Source organism: Nuphar pumila, chromosome 9 (genome assembly GCF_984573655.1).
Source record: "Nuphar pumila chromosome 9, dmNupPumi1.hap1.1, whole genome shotgun sequence".
NCBI lineage: Eukaryota > Viridiplantae > Streptophyta > Magnoliopsida > Nymphaeales > Nymphaeaceae > Nuphar > Nuphar pumila.
In genome coordinates this window covers 18,313,303-18,334,461 of record NC_143257.1, presented here as the reverse complement: position 1 = coordinate 18,334,461, position 21,159 = coordinate 18,313,303, and the positions used below count along the sequence as shown (strand labels likewise).

Here is a 21,159-nt window from a genome sequence, read left to right as displayed (position 1 = left end):
CTCTCTCGTTTTTGGTGCAGTAAAGACAAACCAAGATGGCGCATGGGGCAAAAATGGTAATTATCAACCGGTCATTCAGGTCTTCTGCTTTTCATGGTGGGGCCATCAGATGAGTGGGGATCTCTCAACTCAGACAAGCTTCCAAGTGGAAGACTGGTGCGGTTGAAAACTCCGGAGGAACTTTCCTTGGGATGACGACCGCTTGAATGCACGACACCACCGGATTGATTGGACCCTTCTCTTTCCTCAACCTCATCCCAACCCAAAAGGTCTTCTTTCTTAAATGGTCCATCCTTAAGACAGGTGAGGTGGTAGCTGCCCACAAGAGAGGCCATCATATACCACCACCAGAAGGTAACCCCCATTTGACTCTTTTCTTCTCTTCCATTTAGCTTCCTTGGTTGAATTTTCCGTACCATGGTGGACGGAGAAAAAGAGATTCATGAAAATCCCAGTTTAAGTTTGCCATTTTCTGGCCAAATTTGAGGTATGTGTTTGGTCTAATTGTTGAGTTGTTACAAATTGGTAGAGAAGGTGGTGGGTTGTAAGTTGAAGTGGGGTTGCTGGGTACAGATGTTTATTTCCTTTTTTCTCTTTTTGGTTTTCCTGTTGGACTAATTGATCACAGAGGATTCGTGGGTATTTGTTTATTGAGGTGAAAAAGGATTGATTCCTTTTCCGCGACACACCCCAACTTTCGGTTGATTCGTTTTGATTGCGGGGGAAAGAGGTTGTTTCCAATATTGCTTTGGATTGCGTCGATATAATTTATTGAATTTTTGTTGTTTGTTTGGTGGTGGTGAAAGGATTCGTTATCGTGATGGGTATGAAAATTAGGGGATTGGTAACTTTGGTGGGAACTATTTGGACGGTGATGATTCTTTTAGTTGTATGCTGTAACGGTAGCATAGTCAGAGATGGCAAGATTTCCCCCCCATTTAGTGGGCGTCAAATAAATTGGATTGATAACAATGGGATGTTTCTTCGATCTGCGAATCAGGCTTTTTCCTTTGGCTTTTATGGTATAGGGAATGATACGCAGTTTCTTCTATCGGTATGGCACATAGGTAGCTTTCGAGTCGTCTGGATTGCGAACAGAGACTCACCGGTTCAACAGAACGACAATGTCGTGTTCGGCGAAGATGGGAATCTTCACTTGGAGCTGAATGGCAGGTTGATCTGGTCGTCGGGAACCTCTGGGAAGGGAGTTTCTGCCATGGTGTTGCAGGACTCTGGCAATTTAGTCTTGATCAATAACGATTCTAAGCCTTTATGGCAGAGTTTTGAGCACCCTGTAGACACCCTTTTGTCTGGTCAGAATTTTAGTATGGGAATGGAATTGGTTAGCAGCATGGCGACCCGCCAAAACTACACCACTGGAATTTACAGTCTAAAAATGGTTTCTGGGGACATGATTCTTTTGGCAAATTATGATCCTCCCCAGCAGTATTGGTCTATGCAGAAGGAGACGAGAACTATTATTAACATGCAGGGCCAGGCCAGCAGCATATACTATGCAATACTAGTTTACAACTCATGGAATCTGTACAGTCGGAGGGCAAATCTACTCATGAAGTTTGTTTTCTCAGAGGATACCAATTCAAATATTACTTGGGCTGCTGTTTTAGGTGATGATGGGTCCATTTCGTTCATCAATCTTCAAAATTCAAGCCATGATAATTCAGGGCAGCAGAAAAAGATACCTCAACACGACTGTGACACACCTCAACCTTGTGGACCATATTACATATGTACCACCCCAAAGACATGTAAGTGTCCTGAAGTTTTAAGCTCTGGATCTATCTGTCAACCAGCGATTTCTCCAAGTTGTAGTTCGAAAGCTTCGTTCACTCTTGTTACTAATGGGGGTGATGGGGTTGGATATTTTGCAAATAGTTTTTCCTCACCTATGGCCAATTACACTCTTGCAGGGTGTAAAGATTCATGCTATCACAACTGCTCATGCATTGCTTTCTTCTTTGATAACAATTCAGGTTCATGTTTCCAATACAGCAAATTAGGGAGCCTGAAAGATGATGGTAAATCTTATTCTGCATATATCAAGATACCACTCAACGATATAAGTAGCTCCAATTCTGGGTCCAGAACAAGAAGCATCAAACGGACCCTTATTATTATTTTCGTCATAGCAATTTCCACACTGTCTGTGATACTTGTGCTTATCTATCTGGCATTTAAATACAACAAGAAAATACAATTATCTGAGCCTACAACCGATTCCTCTGAAGATGATTTTTTGGAGGGTTTGTCTGGGATGCCTGTTCGATACAGTTACCAAGAGCTTCAGACTGCTACCACCAACTTCTCTGTGAAGCTTGGTCATGGAGGATTTGGATCAGTCTATGAAGGCGTTCTTCCTGATGGGAGCAGAGTAGCTGTGAAGAAATTGGAGGGAATAGGTCAGGGGAAGAAAGAATTTAGAGCAGAAGTGAATATCATAGGCAGTATCCATCATGTTCATTTGGTGCGGCTCCGAGGTTTTTGTGCAGAGGGTGCACACCGGCTGCTTGCTTATGAGTTCATGGCTAAAGGATCTCTTGATAGGTGGATTTTTTCAGGTGACGAAGAAAGCTTTTTGTTGGATTGGGAAAAACGATACAACATAGCCATTGCAACTGCAAAGGGTTTGGCTTACCTTCATGCGGACTGTAATGTCAAAATTGTACACTGTGACATAAAACCTGAGAATGTCCTTCTTGATGATAATTATGTTGCAAAGGTATCAGACTTTGGGCTTGCAAAACTGATGACGAGGGAACAGAGTCTTGTATGTACAACATTGAGAGGCACAAGAGGTTACCTTGCACCAGAATGGCTTACAAACTATGCCATATCGGAAAAGAGTGATGTATACAGTTTTGGTATAGTTCTGCTTGAAATGATCGGAGGAAGAAAGAATTTTGATACAGCAGAAAGTTCAGAAAAAGCCCATTTCCCATCATATGCACTTAGAAAAATGGAAGAAGGGAAACTGAAGGATATTCTTGATGCAAGGCTGCATTATGATGACAAGGATGAAAGAGTGTTGACTGCAGTCAGAGTTGCACTATGGTGCATCCAGGAAGACATGTCTTTGAGACCGTCGATGACTAAAGTTGTTCAAATGCTTGAAGGTCTCATTGAAGTGCAGCAACCTCCACCTACCATGGCATTTGGCTTCCGATTATATTCAAATTTATTGAAATCTGTCAGTGGAGAAGCCTCTTCTTCCAATCCTTCAGACTGTAACAGTGAAGCATGCCTATCTGCTGTGCGGCTATCTGGGCCAAGGTGAGCACAAAAATGCCTATTCTTAGTAAGCCGTGAATATCAACTTCCTTCTCAAAGATCAACTAGCAAGCAAGTTCAGCTCCACATTGTTTTGGAGATATTATGTGACCTAATAGCTCATTTTTTCTCCAATAAATGATGTAAGTATGATGTCAGATGTTCAACTTATCTTCTCAGTTTATTCAATTTGAACCAAATTTTGGTTTCTCCTGTACATACATACCATGGCTTCTGATTCTGTATTGTATTGTGAAAAAGAGAGGTATATTATATAGGAATTCAGTAATTTCATGGTAATTTTTACCGCTGTATTTTATACCCTTAAGAAATCTAATAAGTTACCAGATAACTTGCATCTGTACGTGTGATTTAATTTATTAATCTGGTGATTTCATTTACATGTGAGTAATCTGTAACTCTGGCAAATCCTATAGACTGAAAACCAAATGCTGATTGCTGAATGTTTTCTGCTTGTGCTTCAATCCCCCCCCCCCCCCCCCCCCCTTTCATGCACTTTCCCATCATAATATGTGGTTGCTTCTGAGTCAACTATGTCTACATCATCTATATTTGAAAATATGTGCAAACTGTCAATATTAGGAGAATATATTGATTTATTATCTGTCAAACCAGAAAAGAAAAACAAAACTATATTACCCTACGTTACTGTTTATTTTCAAAAGCAGATGTTCTGACACAATTTGCAGTTTCAATTACTCTAAAACCTATATGATAAGGATTGATTTCTCTTCTCAATTTTGGGTAAAAGAAAAAAGAAAATGAAGAAAGAAAATTCAACTATTGGATCTAATAAATTGTAATTCTTGTTTTGAACTTACTAGTTCTCTGTGACAGATTAGCTATCACGCAAGCTGAAATTCCCAATATCTTGGTGATAAGTGCAGTGCCCCATTGATGAAATGGTATGATGCTCTGTTTTGATTTAATTTTCTTGTGTTCATTCTATTCCGACTCATGTCCCAACTCCAATACCTCTTTTAGTGCCACCTTTTGAAGTTTATGCCTTCGAACTGGGTCAGCTTGGATGGCTTTTGGTGCCCAACCTTCAGATTAATCACCATATTTGTGGAGCTGAACTACACTTTATGCTTCCGTAGTAGATAGACAGTCAGGAGCAAGGATCATCAATGTGCTTTTCAGATATCCACTGGTTAGACTGCACTTGCTAGTAGTGGCACTGGCATCTCGTTATGGGAGAACCTGGGCCCATTCATGCAAGATGTAAAGAGTGGATAGAACAAGAGCCTTGCAATGCAGGCCCGTACAAAGTTCACTGTGGTCTGTTCTGGGTGTCTTGAAATTTAGGCCTGCTCCGATCCATGACCCAACCCGAAATATTTTGGTGACTGTACAATCTGGATTTCCAATGGGGGTTTCCGCAGTATGTACCTATCTAGTTTTGTAATTTTTTTTTTGTACCAGCCAGGGTTCTATGCGCTTCGTGATATTAGTCACCCCACTTTTTGAGAGTGGGGTTATGAAATTTTCAGGTGTATTGGGGATTAGGGTTTTGATAGCTCTTTATCTTGCCTCTGTATTTTTTCGCATTTGCTAATGGATTTCTTGCTTCTCCTTCGCCCGTAGATGTAGGCCTGATTACTGAACCACATAAATATCGTGGCTTCTCTTGCTCTTTTCTTCTCTTTATCTTGTAGTTTGCTTTGTTTCATTGTGGTTTGCATAACATGGTCTTTGAGACATACAATGCAGTCAGATTTTTGTAATAAATTAAATACATTGTATGCTGTTATACAAAAGATTGCGTACCAGTCTCCAAGAATTCTTTATTTTAAATCCTCATGTCCTGGAAATATGGAGAGGGTCACAACATAAATCACAAAAAATGCCAGCTGTCGTCCACTTGATTTTTTTCCATATGTTCCATACTTCTGATTTTAGAGTTATCTGTTTTGTTGAAGATCCCCCCTGCATAGAAGAAACTCCATTGACCTTGCACCAACAACACTTAGTTGTGTTGGCTGGGTCGCCTATTAGATTGATCCAGTGTAAAACCTATAAACTTTTATATATTATTAATAAATAAATAATTCATCTTTAGCTTCAAGTTAATTTTTTTTTTCTATTGTTTAAATCTCATTTATTGGTATTTAAATGCTTAATTACTCATTTTTGACTAAAAAAGGGTAAAATTGGTATTTTTAAAATTATTTCAGATATTTAACAATCAATTATATTACTTTTGATCAAAAACATGCTTTTAAGAGTTTTGTAAAATATTGATGTGATATTATTAAATTTTAGAATTTATTAGATGAATTAAGCAAGTTAAAAATCTTAATTTTTAATTAAAGGGCATTTTGATCATTTTAATCAATAATATTTAATCTATGTTTTGCAGGAACCAAATTTGGTGAGATGGAGATGTTAGTGCATGCAGCGTTTTTTGCTCAGCAGTTAATATTTATTAGTGGTTCACTCCAATTATTCTGTATTTTTGAGGATTTTATATTTTTAGAGCTTTTGGCATTTTCGACCACGCACCAAGTATTTGGTGCATCGTTGCTTGAGCAGTCTTTGCATATTTTGAAACTCCTCGGTCTTTTGGGTTTCGATTTGTTGTTCTTCACATTATTAAAGTAAGTTTCTTTAACTGAACTTGTAGAGAGCATGTTTAGACACTAATTGCGTAAGCATGATGTTTATGCTAAATAATTCACTGAATTACAAATACAAGTTATATGTACATACCACACATAGTTGTGGATATCTAAGGGTGCTATGATTACCTACATGTTTAACTGATTTGAGTGCAGGATATACTAAAAATATGATACTTACGCTAAGTATCAAAACAACTATAAGCCAATATGCATTGAATGCAATGCAAAATGCAAATCGGGCAAATGCCCGTGGTGCAAATGCATCTCTTAATAAAATTATTTTTATTATATGCAACACTTTCCTGCTCACATACACCACTTAATTGTGGATATTTAGGACTATTGTGATTATAGTTCAGAGATCATGTTGAGCATGATTTGAATGTATGAGAATAGAAGTGATTTTCTTGTCATAGTTCGGAGATCATGCTCGTCATGATTTTAGATGGCGGAATATAAAGTACGTTTGTTGCAGGTACATGTTTGAGCATGTATTTCTATAAATGAATGTTGCATAAATTGATGTGTCTGGCATGACCATATTAAATGCTAGTGTAAAATGGTAATTGTGTAATCATGCACGAAAGCATGAGCGATAGAAATATGTTCATGATAGGATTATGCAAATACCGTTATGCATGAACTGATACGTCCCGTGCTCTTATGAACGAACCATGATTTGTGTGAATGCTATATATATATATATACACTATGTGTGAGACATATTATACATGAAATATTTGCTTTGCATATTGATTCATGTGGTGAAATAATGGATATATGACTTAAATCCTGTGTACATAACTTGAACTACGTAGGAGTTATATATGTTGAAGTTTAGTTGCTTCGTATTATGAAATTTGTATATTCACGTATGCATGCACAAAACTCATGTTTTGTTTACGCATGCTTCGAGGTTCAATTTACAAAATACAATATTCTTTGTAGCGATGATATAATGTGTAGGATAATATGCTTGTGTATGATATGATTTAAATGCCACGTGATATGAAATTATGAATGTATGCGATAAATATTTAAGTTGAATAGTGAACTATGGTTCATGGAACCTTGTTGGTTAAATGTATGATTTTATGATTTTAGTGCCATATGAAGTGATGTATGATGTGATGCATATTGATTGTATACATGCTTATGCACTAATGTCTTTTTGCAATCGTTGTAATTTTTGAAAAGATTTTTAAATGTAAAACATGTGAAAACCAGACATCAAATAATAAAAACCGGTTCTCACTAGTGAATGAGACCGGGTCGAACTCAGGGAACGAGAATATGTTGTATTCAAACACACAAATCTAAACTACTCTTTATTGCCGAATTATTTGAAATGTAAAATGTTCAGAAAAGTAAAAACAACTAACTATTACAACAAATGAATACCCTTCGCAGAGGGCGTAAAGTGCAATATTTACAAACCCAATTAAAATTTCTAATTCTAAAAATAAAAGCAAAAAGAAGCTTTATTCTTCGTACTTCGTGTCATGTGATCTCTTTCGCTCCACTTCTGTGCTATCCTGCACAATTCAAAGGAACACGAGCAGTACCAGAGATAGAAGTAAAAATTATACTAAACTAACTAAATGCTAATTACGAAAGCAGGTGAAAGCACAATAGAAAATTAATGAAGGACAATGACAAAAAAAAAAAAAAAAAATTCATGAAATCACTGAATGAAAAAGACAAGAATTTTAACACATGAACAAACTGGAATGTAAGAGTAAACAGGAACTCAGAATTGCAAGAAAAACTGGAAATTACTTAATTGAAAAACAGAAACAAAACAAGGAATTATCAATGATACTACTACAAATTATACTAAAAATCAAAACAGAGGTAAATCTATACTAAAAATCAAAACACAAAGCATGTAGGAATAAACAAGCAAGACATAACAACCAAGACATATAATGCAATAGAAACAACTAGAAAATGACTAGAAAGCATCAAGAACTACAAAACAGGAATTTTAAAAACAGCAATAACATTGAATAAAAGCAAGAAATTAACAATTGCAAAAATTGGAAATGACTTGAAATGAAAGAATTCAGAGAATCAAATCTGGAAATGACGAATAAGACCAGGAAACTACTAAAAAAAATAGAAAATCAATTAAACAAATAAAAACAAGAATTATAAAACTAAACGAACAATATTTTGAATGCAAGAAAAGAAAACATGAAAATTAAAACAAGAAATTAAAGACAGAAATTAAAAACATGAACAATTTAGCAATAAAATAATTTTTTTTTTTTGAAAACTATGCCTAATGTAAACATTAAAGCAAACAATCAATATTATGTAAATCTGAACATGAACAGTGCAGAAAAGCAACAAAACAGAAATAACAAAAACAAAAATTAACAAAAACCGATAACATAAGAAATGAAATAATGCACATCAAACAAAATAGAAATTAAAACATCTATCGATTCTATATACTGTTTTTATTTCCATTTTCTCGGTTTTTTTTTTTTTTATTCTTTAATTTGTTTTACACAGCATTAATGGAAGAAGGAGAAAAGAAAAATATTAAGATCGGAAGAAGAAGAGGAAGAAGAAAAAATTGGAAGAAGATGAAATTGAAAAAAATCGGCTGAAGAAAAAGAAGAAGAAGATAAAATCAGAAAAAAATAGATCGGCTGAAGAAAAGAAGAAGAAGAAGAAGAAGAAGAAGAGATTGGAGGAAGAAGAGGAAGATTTTGGAAAAACTTACCATGAACAGAGGAAGGATTAGGGAAGAAGTGGCTTCCACCACGCACGCCGCCGCCGGACTGAGTATCTCCACTGCCGGATTGAAGAAGATGATAAGGAGGAAGAAGAAATAGAGGAAGAAGAAGGGGTAATGGGGAATCCAGCAATGGATATATGGGAAAAGAGAAGAACCAGAGGGGGAAAGAGAGGGTTTGGCGTACAGGGTGAAGACGCCCAAAAAAAATTTCGTTTTTTGGTTTTTAAAAACAAAGAACCGACTGGAACCGATTTGAAACAGAATTTAAAAAAACATAAACCGGTTCAAGCCGGTTTGGTTATTAGTTTTTTTTCAAAAACAAACCGTGTAAACCGGTTTGTTACAGATTTTGTTTTTTTTATTTTATTTTATTTTATTTTATTTTTTTTTTTCAATTTTCAAAAATTACAAACCATGTAATGGTTTGTTTTTATTATTTTTATTTTCAAAAATCTACCCTAAACTATTTAAAAGTTTTTATTTCCTAAAAACTAAAAACCTCATTTGATTATTATTATTTTATTATTATTTATTTTAATTTTTTTTTTTAAAATATAACTCTTCTAATCTATATATTTAATATTTTTTCTTTTCTTTTCTATAAAGAAAACCAAAATGATTTAACTAAATTGCAAAATGAAACTATGTTTCTCTATTTTCTTTATTTTTTTAATTTTTTTTACAACTAAAACTACTACGTAAATACAAACATTAAAATATGTACTAAAATGCAAAATAAAGCTACTTTTTCAAGCATTTTCTAATTTTCAATCATTTTAGCTCATTTACTCAAAAACTAACATAAAATAGGGTTTTTGAAACATTATTTTACAAAATCATGCATATTTTAATGTTAATTAACCCTGAATTATATGCATGATCATGCACATGTTGGTGACTATCGATCCTGAAACTGGTCAATTGTATTGATGCATGTATTATAATAGTTTTCATTGGATATGGTACTCATTGAGGAACTGTTCTCAAAAGATTCTCTGTGAGGGTGTGCATGATCAGATCAAGTAATCCGGCTAGAGCGATAAGTCTCTGTAAGGAAATGCATTATCCAAGAGTGGGTAGCCCACGAAGACGGTATATTCTTGTGAGAAAGTGCATTATCCAAGACCACGCAGAACCTTCGTCTATGCGGTAACTCTTTGTGAGGTTGTACATTTCTCAGACTAAGCGATCTGACGTAGATCTTATGAATATTTATATGATTAAATGAAATGTTATGATGAATTGTGATGATCTTCTGAGTTGATTGAGATAGCCAGTTATGGATCTATAGATTTGAGTTTTCTGTTGTAGCATGATTATATACTAACTCAGATGTGAGAATTAGATCTTTATTGATTTTAGATCTTGATATGAGGTTATGATTTAGATATTTATATTAGCGTATAGGTGAATGACACATCACGCGTATAAATGACTAGTTTTGACTTATTAGGTGAATAATATATTACACCTATGTAGTTTCATTATAAATGATTGCATTATGATTGTCTGAGTAGATATATCACACCTATGTATCATAATTGATGTGTATCATGAATATCTAACTAAATTACACATAAGGTATCTACATGTGTTTCATGCTGGAATGGTCAAATGTGAGTTGACTTATTGTTTATAAGAATTATAAATGCATATGAAAATGATGCAATGATCTAAATGTCTTAGATGCATATATATTTATGCGATAACTTTTATGACTTGAATGCATATAAATTATGCTTTATTATGTGAGTTAATATTGAATAGAATATTAAGTGATGAAATGCTTTTAAATGCTTTATGCTCGAATGCTTGAAATGAATGACTCATAGGACATTGTTTCCTTGTCTATCACCTGACCATTGATGAATAATATATCTTGTTTTTATCTTTAAATGCTTGATATATTTTCTTTAAGTTTGACTTGATTTACCAGACTTTAGTGAGTTTGACCCTGTTTTATGTGAGATAAATAATGCAGGTAAAGTATGATGAGTAGTTGGAGCGAAGGACTGGTCAAGCTGCTTCCTCGAGGGTCCACTCTTACCTTGTGATTTTGGTAGACATGATCTTTTCGTTTTAAGTACTTGATCATGTAGAGATTGAACTATTGTTTTTATACTCTGATTTGAAATGAAATTAAAACTCTTTATATTTCAGTCTTATACTGTACATGATTAGAAATGTACATATCTTATACATTTTGATTCGATTGTTATCTTTAGTGTAACCCCACTAAAAGTCTTAACCGTTTTTTAAAATCATTTCCGCATTATAAAATCTGATTTACTTATAAAAAAAATTTGGTCTCAAAATTTTAATATTTGAACAATAATTAAGGTTAAAATTTTAGGGATGTTACAAATGGTATCAGAGTTGGTAACAATGACCACGAGATGCGAGTAAAACGACCTTCGTAGGTATGATATTCGTTTATAAATCTTGTTGATGCACATATATGAAATGTGTCGATATTAAATATGAAAAACCTGTATGATATGTGATATTTGAAATGTTGTTGACATGAACCTAGAAATATACATAGGACTCATATTTATTATGTGATCTTTTCTTCACCAGATGATTTGGGTATGAAGGGTCAATGACTTGATTAATACTCTCACCTGTTTGAATGATTATATAAATTTCGAGAACGAAATTTCTTTCAAGGAGGGTTGAATGTAAAACCTGTAAATTTTGGATATTATTAATAAATAAATATATTTTTTTATCTACGAGTTAGAAATGTGTTTCTATCATTTAAATCTCATTTACTGGTATTTAAATGCTCGATTACTCATTTTTGGCTAACAAGGGTAAAATTGGTACTTTTAAAACTATTTCAGATATTTAACAATTAATTATATTACTTCTGATCAAAAACATATTTTTAAGAGTATTGTAAAATATTAGTGTGATATTATTGAATTTTGGAATTTACTAGATGAATTTAGCAAGTTAAAAATCTTACTTTTTAAGGGGTATTTTGATTATTTTGATCAAAAGTACTATTTAAAATATTTAATCTATGTTTTGCAGTAACCAAATTTGGTGAGATTGAGATGTTGGTGTATGAAGCATTTTCTGCTCAACAATTAATATTTATTGGTGGTTCACTCTATCTTTTTGGATTTTTGAGGATTTTATATTTTTAGAGCTTTTGGCATTTTTGACCGCGCACTAAGTGTTCGGTGCATGGTTGCTTGAGCGGTCTTTATGGATTTTGAAACCCTTCGATATTTTGGGTTTTGATTTGTTGTTCTTCATATTATTAAAGTAAGTTTCTTTAATTGAACTTGTAGAGAGCATGTTTAGGCACTAATTGCGTAAGCATGATGTTGTGCTAAATACTTCACTGAATTGCAAATACAAGTTATGCGCATACACCACACGTAGTTGTGGATATCTAGCGGTGCTATCGTTACCTATATGTTTAATTGATTTGTTTGCAGGATATACTAAAAATGTGATACTTACCCTAAGTAACAAAATAAGCATAAGTCAATATGCATTGAATGCAATGCAAAATGCAATGCAAAATGCAAATCGGGTAAATGCTCATGGTAAGTACGTGATGCAAATGCATCGTTCAATAAATTTATTTTTATTGTATGCAACACTTTCTTGCTTATACACATCACTTAGTCCTAGATATCTAGGACTATTGTGATTGTAGTTCAGAGATCATACTGAGCATGATTTGAATGTATGAGAATATAAGTGATTTTTTTATCATAGTTCGGAGATCATACTCGTCATGATTTTAGAGAGTGGAATATGAAGTGTGTTTGTTGTAAGTATATGTTTGAGCATGTATTTGTTTAAATAAATATTGCATAAATTGATGTGTTTGACATGACTATATTGAATCTTAGTGTGAAATAATAATTACGTAATCATGCACGAAAGCATGAGCGATAGAATCATGTTCATGATAGGATTATACAAATACCATTATGCATGGACTGGTACGTCTTGTGCTCTCATGAACGAACTATGATTTGTGTAAATGCTATATATATATATATATATATAGAGAGAGAGAGAGAGAGAGAGAGAGAGAGAGACATTTTTCATGAAATGCTTGCTTTGCATATTGATTCATGTGGTGAAACAATATATATACGACTTGAATCCTATGTGCATAATTCAAACTACGTAGAAGTTATGTATGTTGAGGTTTAGTTGCTTCGTATTATGAAATTTGCATGTTCACATATGCATGCATATAACTCATATTTTGTTTATGCATTCTTCGAGGTTCAATTTACGAAATGCAATGTTTCTTGTGGCGATGAAATGATGCGTAAGATAATATGTTTTTGTATGATATGATTTAAATGTCACATGATATAAAATTATGAATGCATGCAATAAATGTTTGATTTTAATAATGAACTATGATTCAAGGAACGGTATTGGTTAAATGTGTGATTTTATGATTTAAGTGTCATATGAATTGATGTATGATGTGATGCATATTGATTATATAAATGCTTGTGCCTGTGTTGGTGGCTATCGATCATGAAAGTGGTCAATTGTATTGATGCATGTATCACAATAGTTTTTACTGGATATGATACTCGTTGATGAATTGTTCTCAAAAGATTCTTTGTGAGAGTGTGCATGACCAGATCAGGTAATCCTGCTAGAGCGGTAAATCTTTGCGAGGATGTGCATTGTCCAAGAGCGGGTAGCCCGCGAAGACGGTATATTCTTGTGAGAAAGTGCATTATCCATGACCACGCAGAACTTTCGTCTAGGGCGATAACTCCTTGTGAGGTTGTACATTTCTCAGACCAAGTGATCCGACGTAGATCTTGTGAATATTTATATGATTAAATGAAATGTTATGATGAATTGTGATGATCTTCTGAGTTGATTGAGATAGTTAGTTATGGATCTATAGATTTGAGTTTTCTGTTGTAGCATGATTATATACTGAACTCAGATATGAGAATCAGATTCTTATTGATTTTAGATCTTGATATAAGGTTATGATTGTGATGCTTATATTAGCGTATAAGTGAATGACACATCATGCCTACAAATGACTAGTTTTGACTTATTAGGTAAATGATACATTATGCCTATATAGTTTCTTTGTAAATGATTGCATTATGATTGTCTGAGTGAATATATTACACCTATGTATCATGATTGATGTGTGTCATGAATATCTTATTAAATTACTTAGAAGGTATTTGCGTGTGTTTCACGCTAGAATGGTCAAATGCAATTTGACTTATTGTTTATAGGAATTATAAATGTATATGAAAATGATGTAATGATTTGAATTTCTTATATATATATATATATATATATATATATATATATATATATATATATATACATGCGATGACTTCAATGCATATAAATTATGCTTTATTATGTAAGTTAAGGTTGAATGAAATATTAAGTGATGAAATGATTTTAAATGCTTTATGCTCGAATGCTTGAAATGAATGACTCATAAGACGTTGTTTCCGTGTTTATCACCTAACGATTACTGAATAATATATCATATCTTTACATTTAAATGCTTGATATGTTTTTTCTTTGAGTTTGAGTTTGGTTTGCTTTATCAGACTTTAGCAAGTCCGACCTTGTTTTATGGGAGACATGTAATGTTGGTAAAGTATGATGAGTAGTTAGAGTGAAGGACTGGTCGAGCTATTGTTATCATGCAAAATTTTACTTTTGCAAGTCAATTGACCTTTTGAAAAAGTTTTTAGAAAACTCGCATCCGTTTTGAAAAATATGGAAAAAACTTTAGAGATGAGACTTGCCTATTGGTACAAGGTTCAACTGTTCTTGGCGCCTTAACTAGGGGTAATCGAACCAATGATTGAATAATATGCTTTGTTTTATTCAAATGTCTAAGAAAATATTTTGAATCCTAAAATGCAGAAGGAATCAAATACACATGACTTGATTTTGTAAAAGGAGTTTATTGAAAAGATGATGCATGTCTGGAATTGTTGAAAAATACTTTTTGAAGAAATATTTTGAAAATAAATCAAATAATGGGGCGTGTGGCTTTGTGGACCCATGCAGGATGCAATGTAATCTAAATGATGCATGGATGCAATTCTCTTTTAAAAGAAAATTTGAGAAAATCATTGATAAATCCCTTTGTTTCAAAAAACTCCTTTGATGAAAAGGGGTTTTTTGTGCCTTATAGAATTCAGATAAAATAAATTTGTCACATATTTATGACTATGGCTACAAATATGTTTTAAATATACTTCATTTAAATTATAAAAGGAAGGTTTTGAGAAATATTTTGAAAGCATGCAATGATTTTGAAAATAACCTAAGTGTTTAGGCTTTTGTAACTTAAAAGAAGTTAATAAAACTTTAATTTCATTCGTATTCTGACTATAACCACAAATATGAATTCTACTAAGTTTATTAATTTCTTAAAAGAAGGTGCACGTGTCATTCGTGTTTTACCATTGTGGAATTTGAAAAGTGCATATGCATGACAATCATAGCAATTAATATTAAGAAAATAAACTATATGCTTATGCAATCCTAAGCTATGCACAAAAGTAAATTTTCATTATTTTTTATCTTTGATTAAAATTTACATTGAATAATTGAATAATAAAATAAAGAAATAAAAAAGAAAAATAAAGTCTTGAACTTTTTTGCAAAATCAACAAACATGTTAGTAGAAATATGTATGCTTTTCGGGATTTATCCAACAATATCCAAAAATTAAGGGATATTTTCCTAAAATAAGCCTTTCCCATGTATTCATAAAATAAAATTTTTAAATAAATCAAATGAAAATGCATAATTTAATAAACTATAAAACTAAACTAATTTCAGAAATCAAATTTCAAAATTGAAGTTAAAAGGACCAAAATACACATAAAGATTTAGAATAATTGCAAAAACAATGTTAAAAATTAGGGTTTTAGAAAACGATTTTGAAATATGTCTAATTCAAAAACCAAACGAGTCTGAATCGACACCAAATCGGGTGGAAGGCACCTTGACATGATCAAGAAAATAATCAGATTTTAAAACCATAAAAACTATTTATGAAAATGATAAAATAACTAAGAAAATATCGAATCTGCCCGTATTTCTGCAGAACTGGATTCTGCAGAAAACTGGTTCTTGAAAAACAACAAGATAAAATATCAAACAGTATCTAAAAAATCTAAAAATAGACATGAACACTCTGAACAACTCTAAAAACAACATGCAATTAAGAAATAAATTTAATAAATATGCAAAAAAAAGATATTAAATTAAAAAGTGGAAACAGACTGCATAACAGGGTATTATGTACCTGTCACAGTTTCGGGTCAAGATAAAATAGCAAACAAAGATGAGAAATTATAAAAAATTTCAGAGATAAACTAAACATGACAACGAGGAAATTCTTTTTTACGTATTGAAAAAATCATCTCCGATTAGAGAGATATGACTCTGGCAAGATGATCCTGATTCTGGACAATGCCTGATGATAAAAGAAAAACAAGTTTTGATTTTAGGCTAAAATAAAATAGTAAAGTCATAAAAAATTACCATATTTAACCAGAATAAACTAGACGTGCAGATGAAGAAGTTACTTTTTATGGATTTAAAAAACAATCTCTAGTTAGGGAGATATGATTATGGCAAGTTGACCCAGATTCTGCACAGTGTTTTGACGGTGCAGAGAACATGTTTTGATTCTTGATTTTAAAAATGGGTCAGTAGATGCCCAAAAATCATAAAATTTTGCCAGATTCACGTAAGCATATAAATATATCTCTCATAAAAAATTTAGCTCAAAACAATAAAAATAAGCACATAAAATAACAATGCTAATGTGAGACCATAATCAAGATTTAAACATGTCTGTTAATACAAGATTAAAAACCTATTCTAAACATGCATAAAAGAAAAAAAAAGAAAAGATGTTGAATGATCTTGATGTTGTATGGATGAAAACAATAATGTAAAACCTAGATCTATGATGCTAAAAAATTATAAAAGAAGGAAATGAATGCATGCGATTGATTTTTAATGTAGCTGATTAGAAGGAGGAACTCGATTTATGAAAAATCGAGTTTCAGCCTTTCTCTTGGTTGTAAAAACAAAAGAAACACAACAAATAAAAGTAAAAGAAATAAAAAAAAGAGGGGGAAAGAAGTTACTCGAAGCTTCTCCTCTACAACAACGAAAGAAGAAAACAAAAAGGAAGAAGAAAGGCTAGAGGAGGGGGTGACAACCAGGGAAGAGGAGGAAAGAAGAAGAAAAAAAAAGAGAAGGAAAGGAGAGAGAGAGCATAGATAGATGGGTTGGATGTCACCCCATAGGCTGTATTTATAGGAAAATTCTGGAAAGGATAGGGACTTTAGGGGGTTCTAAATTTGCTTAATTAATCAGCAATTAATTAGCAAAAATTAAGGGGTGCGATTTTCCTAGTAGAGTCCTTGAATTTTATTTTTAACTTTTCTTTTTTCAACCTAATTGAAACTCTAAATAAAGAACTAGAAATCTCCAAATGTGGCGCCACCTAGGTGGGGTCCCCATTTGTTTTTAAAACTAAATAAAAAGGTTTAAAATGAAGTTAAAAACAAAAGGATAAAAAGGGAAAAACAAAGTCCTAAATCAACTAGATTTCTAAAATAATTAAAAAATCAAAATGAAAAGGAATGATCAAGAAGTGACACCACCTAGGTGGGTCCCATCTAATGTGCATTGGATTGGATCTAAGATTCACTTTAAAATTTGAGCCTCACAAAAATTCAAATCAAAATCCATCCGGATCCAAATCTGACACGTATTGTTTTTCTGAAAAAGACATTTCAAAATATTGAATATAGAACACTATGTTTAAATAAAAAATATAAAAAATAATCTTTGAACATAGGTTTGAAATTGGATAAGAAGAGAGTTTTGAATTCGGATTTGGATTTGAGGTTTTAAAATAACAAATGGATCTGGATATCAGACAATAAGCATGATCCATGTTTGAAATGGTGAATGGATCCTGGATCAAAGATAAGATTGAAAAATGAATCATGGATCAAAGATAAGATTAGAAATAAATTCTAGATATTAAATAAGCATTGAAAAATAGTAATTGAATAACAAATGATTGATAAGTGGACTCTGGATATCTGATGAAATAATCCAGGTTCAGAAAACAGAATGGACCCTGGATATAGATAATAGAATGAATTGAATAAAAGATCTAGGTCTGAAATAGAAAATGGATATCATATCCAACATTGGATCAGATCAGATATCAAATGCCCAAATTGAAATATGAGGTTGGATCTCAGATATAGATATAGTCTCTGAAAAGAATTGATCCGAGTCTAGACTTGAAATTGCTCTGGCTTAGAATTTGACTGAACTGCCCCTCATTGAGACACAAGTATGGACGATTTTTCCCTCCTGGGCAAGGGCATGAAGTGAAATGAAAAGTGGCACAAGGTTTGAACTGGGTTCTAAGGTTTTTGAACTCAGGTAAACTAAAAGAATGTTGACTCAACTAGACTCTCAAACCAGGTGATTGAAAACAAACACAATTCTACATGAAATGATGAGGAACTCACTATAGAGTGAAGTGAACAACGTAAGTGTACTAGGTTTGAGCTAAAATCAAGGTCATCTAAACTAAGATGAACTAAATTTGAAGCCTAAAATGAACCAAATCCTAGCTGGGTTGACTGGGGTTAACTCAATTTTAGCTTAAATAAGCTGGGGGAACAAGATCTACTGAAATTGACAGACTCTGGGACAATTGGGTTGAATTCGAGCTACAAATAAGCTCATTTCTCATGAAATGAACCAGATTTAGTTGAAATGAACAGGGTTTACTCATCGTGAGCTCAGGGAAGCTAGAAATGACTGACATTCTAGTTCTTTTAAGCTTAAAATGAGCTGGGTTGAGTCTAACTGATAAGGATCTAAGGTTATCTAAAGGCAAAATGATAAATTTTTTGACAAACTGGGACAAAATGACACCTAACTTGGAATGTACCTAGGGATTAGACTCCTACACTGTACTAAAGGGGGTTGGAATCTGTGAAAGGGGGTGTCCAAAAATGAACCTGAAAAATTTAAGGTGTTTACAAATGCCCTACTTTGCTACTAAGCCGGTTGAAAGCTGGGCTTAGTGGCAAAGAAAAACACACCAAATTTTGAAAACAAAAATGCCCCAGTTAAAAAATTTAAACTGGATATGGAAGATTGATCTTGAAAAGCCCTCATGAAATGAGGTTCAGGTCTAATACCTTATCTTGAATGGCTTTGAAAATAATGGAATCCTCGAAAACAAAGAACTTTGATAAAAAGGAGTGAGAAAACCATGAAGGAACTTTCAGGTTTAGCCCTAAAATCTGAAAGAGATTGCAAAAGGTAAGAAAACAAGATCTCTAAAAGCTTTTGAAAAGGAAAGTTTATAAAGGGGGGTCTCATGACTGAGTCATAAAAAAGTTTTTTAAAAACAAATGGTCTTTTTTTGCAAAGATTTAAGTTTAACCCTTTACCTAAAGGGGTAAGACTCAGGTTTATCCCTTGACGTAAATGGGGTGAAAAGAACGGAATCCTCGATAACAAAGGGCTGATAAAAATAGGGTGAGGAAATCGTGATGGACTTCCGAATTTTGCAGTAAATCCAAAAGGGTTGCAAAAGGTGAGAAAATAAGGTCCCTACAAGCTTTGAAAAATGAAGTTAAAAATGGGGGTCTCATGATTAAGACATAAAAAAAGCTTTTAAAAAGAAAAGACCTTTTGCGAAGATTCAGGTTCAACCTCAACCTGAGTGAAAACTGTCTATGGCGGGACAATGGAGGCAAATAGGGAATGTGTTGAAGGTTTGAGAGCCCGGGCGCTCAAACCAAAAGAAGGGAAGGATCTTGAAAACCTGGGTTTTCAGATCCTGAGGGATAATAAAAAGGTGAAAGGATATATCAAAAGAAGTCAAGCTCTTGCTTCATGACAGGATAGCCAGAAAAAATTGCCAGTAACACAAAAATTATAGTTGATCAAAATGTTTGAAAATGTGAACGTGTGTGCAAAAGATATTTCCTCTTCTATCTGAAGTATTACCTCTAATTAGGCTAACCTCATAGAATCAAGAATCAAGAATCAAGTTCAACTTTTTGCTATTGGGTTTCTTTAAGGAAGCTATTCATTTTCTTGATATGAAAAAAGATGAATCATTCTTAGTTTCATAGAAGTAAGAGGATGAAAAGATATTGATAAAGAATTTCACATAGGTAAAGACGATTCTTGGTAATTTGGCAGCTTGACATTTAGGGTTTACCCATCATATCTCTTTGCATTCTTTGACACATAAACTGGATAATTAAGCCCTTTTGGGGTTTGGCGACAAGTTTGGCTTATCAGCCTTCAACTTGGAGATATTTCAAATCTTCCCTAGAAGAGCACATCACATTCTCCTTCAACTTAGAGATGATCAAAGCCTTCCTTGTCCTCGAAGATTAGACTCTCATGTCATCCTTCAACTTGGTGACAATTGAGAATTTCCCCCTTACAAACATATATTGAGTCTTTCTTGGTTAAAAATCTTTTCCTTGGAAGTGCACGTCACATTTGCCTTCAACTTGGAGATGATTCAAGTTTTCTTTGTCTTTTAGAGATCTAAACTCTCATATCATCCTTCAACTTGGAGATACTTGAGAGACCCCTTTTGCATGTAATTTACTAGGCTTGAATGTTTGGAGAAATGGAGTGGGTTCTATACCACACAGTATATTTTCATTGCCTTATTGCCAGAATAACTGTCTTTAAAAATGTTTCATTGCTATAATCAATATTAATACACTTCTGGCTTCTCAACATCATTGAATTTTTCTTTTGTCGGCCATACCGAGGATTTTTCCTTCATCCCTTTTAGTTGACCAACAGAAAAAACTTGAATTTTTCTCCTTAACTCACAGAAGTTTCACCCTTTTAAAGAGAATACATAAGGTAGTTTGAGGTAAAACCTTTGTGCAATGAATAAATTTTTTTAATCAACATATATTTCTGGTAATATATTGGCAATAAATCTTGTAATCCTTTATGAAAGAATTGCTTGAAATTAAATTGACGAAATCCTAATATATTGAACCTCTCTTTCTTCAAAGAGAGGCCCAGGTTTAACCCTTACCAGAACGGGTGATAAAAAGGACTCTTCTTTTCCCTAGAGAGGAGGTATTTGCAAAATGGGTCTTTCAAAGAGAAATTAAGTTTTTGTCAAAACTCCCTAATCTTAGGCTTCTCTTTTTTAAAGTGGCCAATAATAAATGTTAAAAGGAATCATAGATGAACAAGTTCTATCATACTCTTCCCTGAAAAAGGGGATCCTCTATGAAGGGAGAGGCCAAAATAAGTTAATAAGGGGCCCACAAAGAAACGTGTTTCCGTCAAAACTCTCCCTAGAAAAAGGGTTCTTTGTGTAAGAAAAAGGTTGTTGTTTTGCAAACGGATTTGTGAAGAAACGAGTTGATTTTG

At 33.2% G+C, this 21,159-nt stretch overlaps 1 protein-coding gene across 4 annotated transcripts; it reads left to right on the top strand.

The window, feature by feature from the left end:
* Positions 1-291: 291 nt before the first annotated feature.
* On the top strand, positions 292-5,863 carry LOC149828473 (G-type lectin S-receptor-like serine/threonine-protein kinase SD2-5). Of its 4 annotated transcripts, none has more exons than XR_016434035.1 (2): positions 292-3,431; positions 5,672-5,863. XR_016434035.1 is itself a non-coding variant. In XM_090016854.1 (2 exons), exons 1-2 carry the CDS (start codon positions 821-823, stop codon positions 3,293-3,295), a joined length of 2,250 nt encoding a protein of 749 aa, XP_089872980.1. In that variant the 5' UTR covers positions 393-820; the 3' UTR covers positions 3,296-3,640. The 4 variants fall into 4 exon arrangements, 1 of the variants encoding a protein (XP_089872980.1); XR_016434034.1 differs by lacking the exon at positions 5,672-5,863 and adding an exon at positions 4,147-4,882; XR_016434036.1 differs by lacking the exon at positions 5,672-5,863 and adding an exon at positions 4,134-4,186.
* The last annotated feature ends 15,296 nt before the right edge of the window (positions 5,864-21,159 follow it).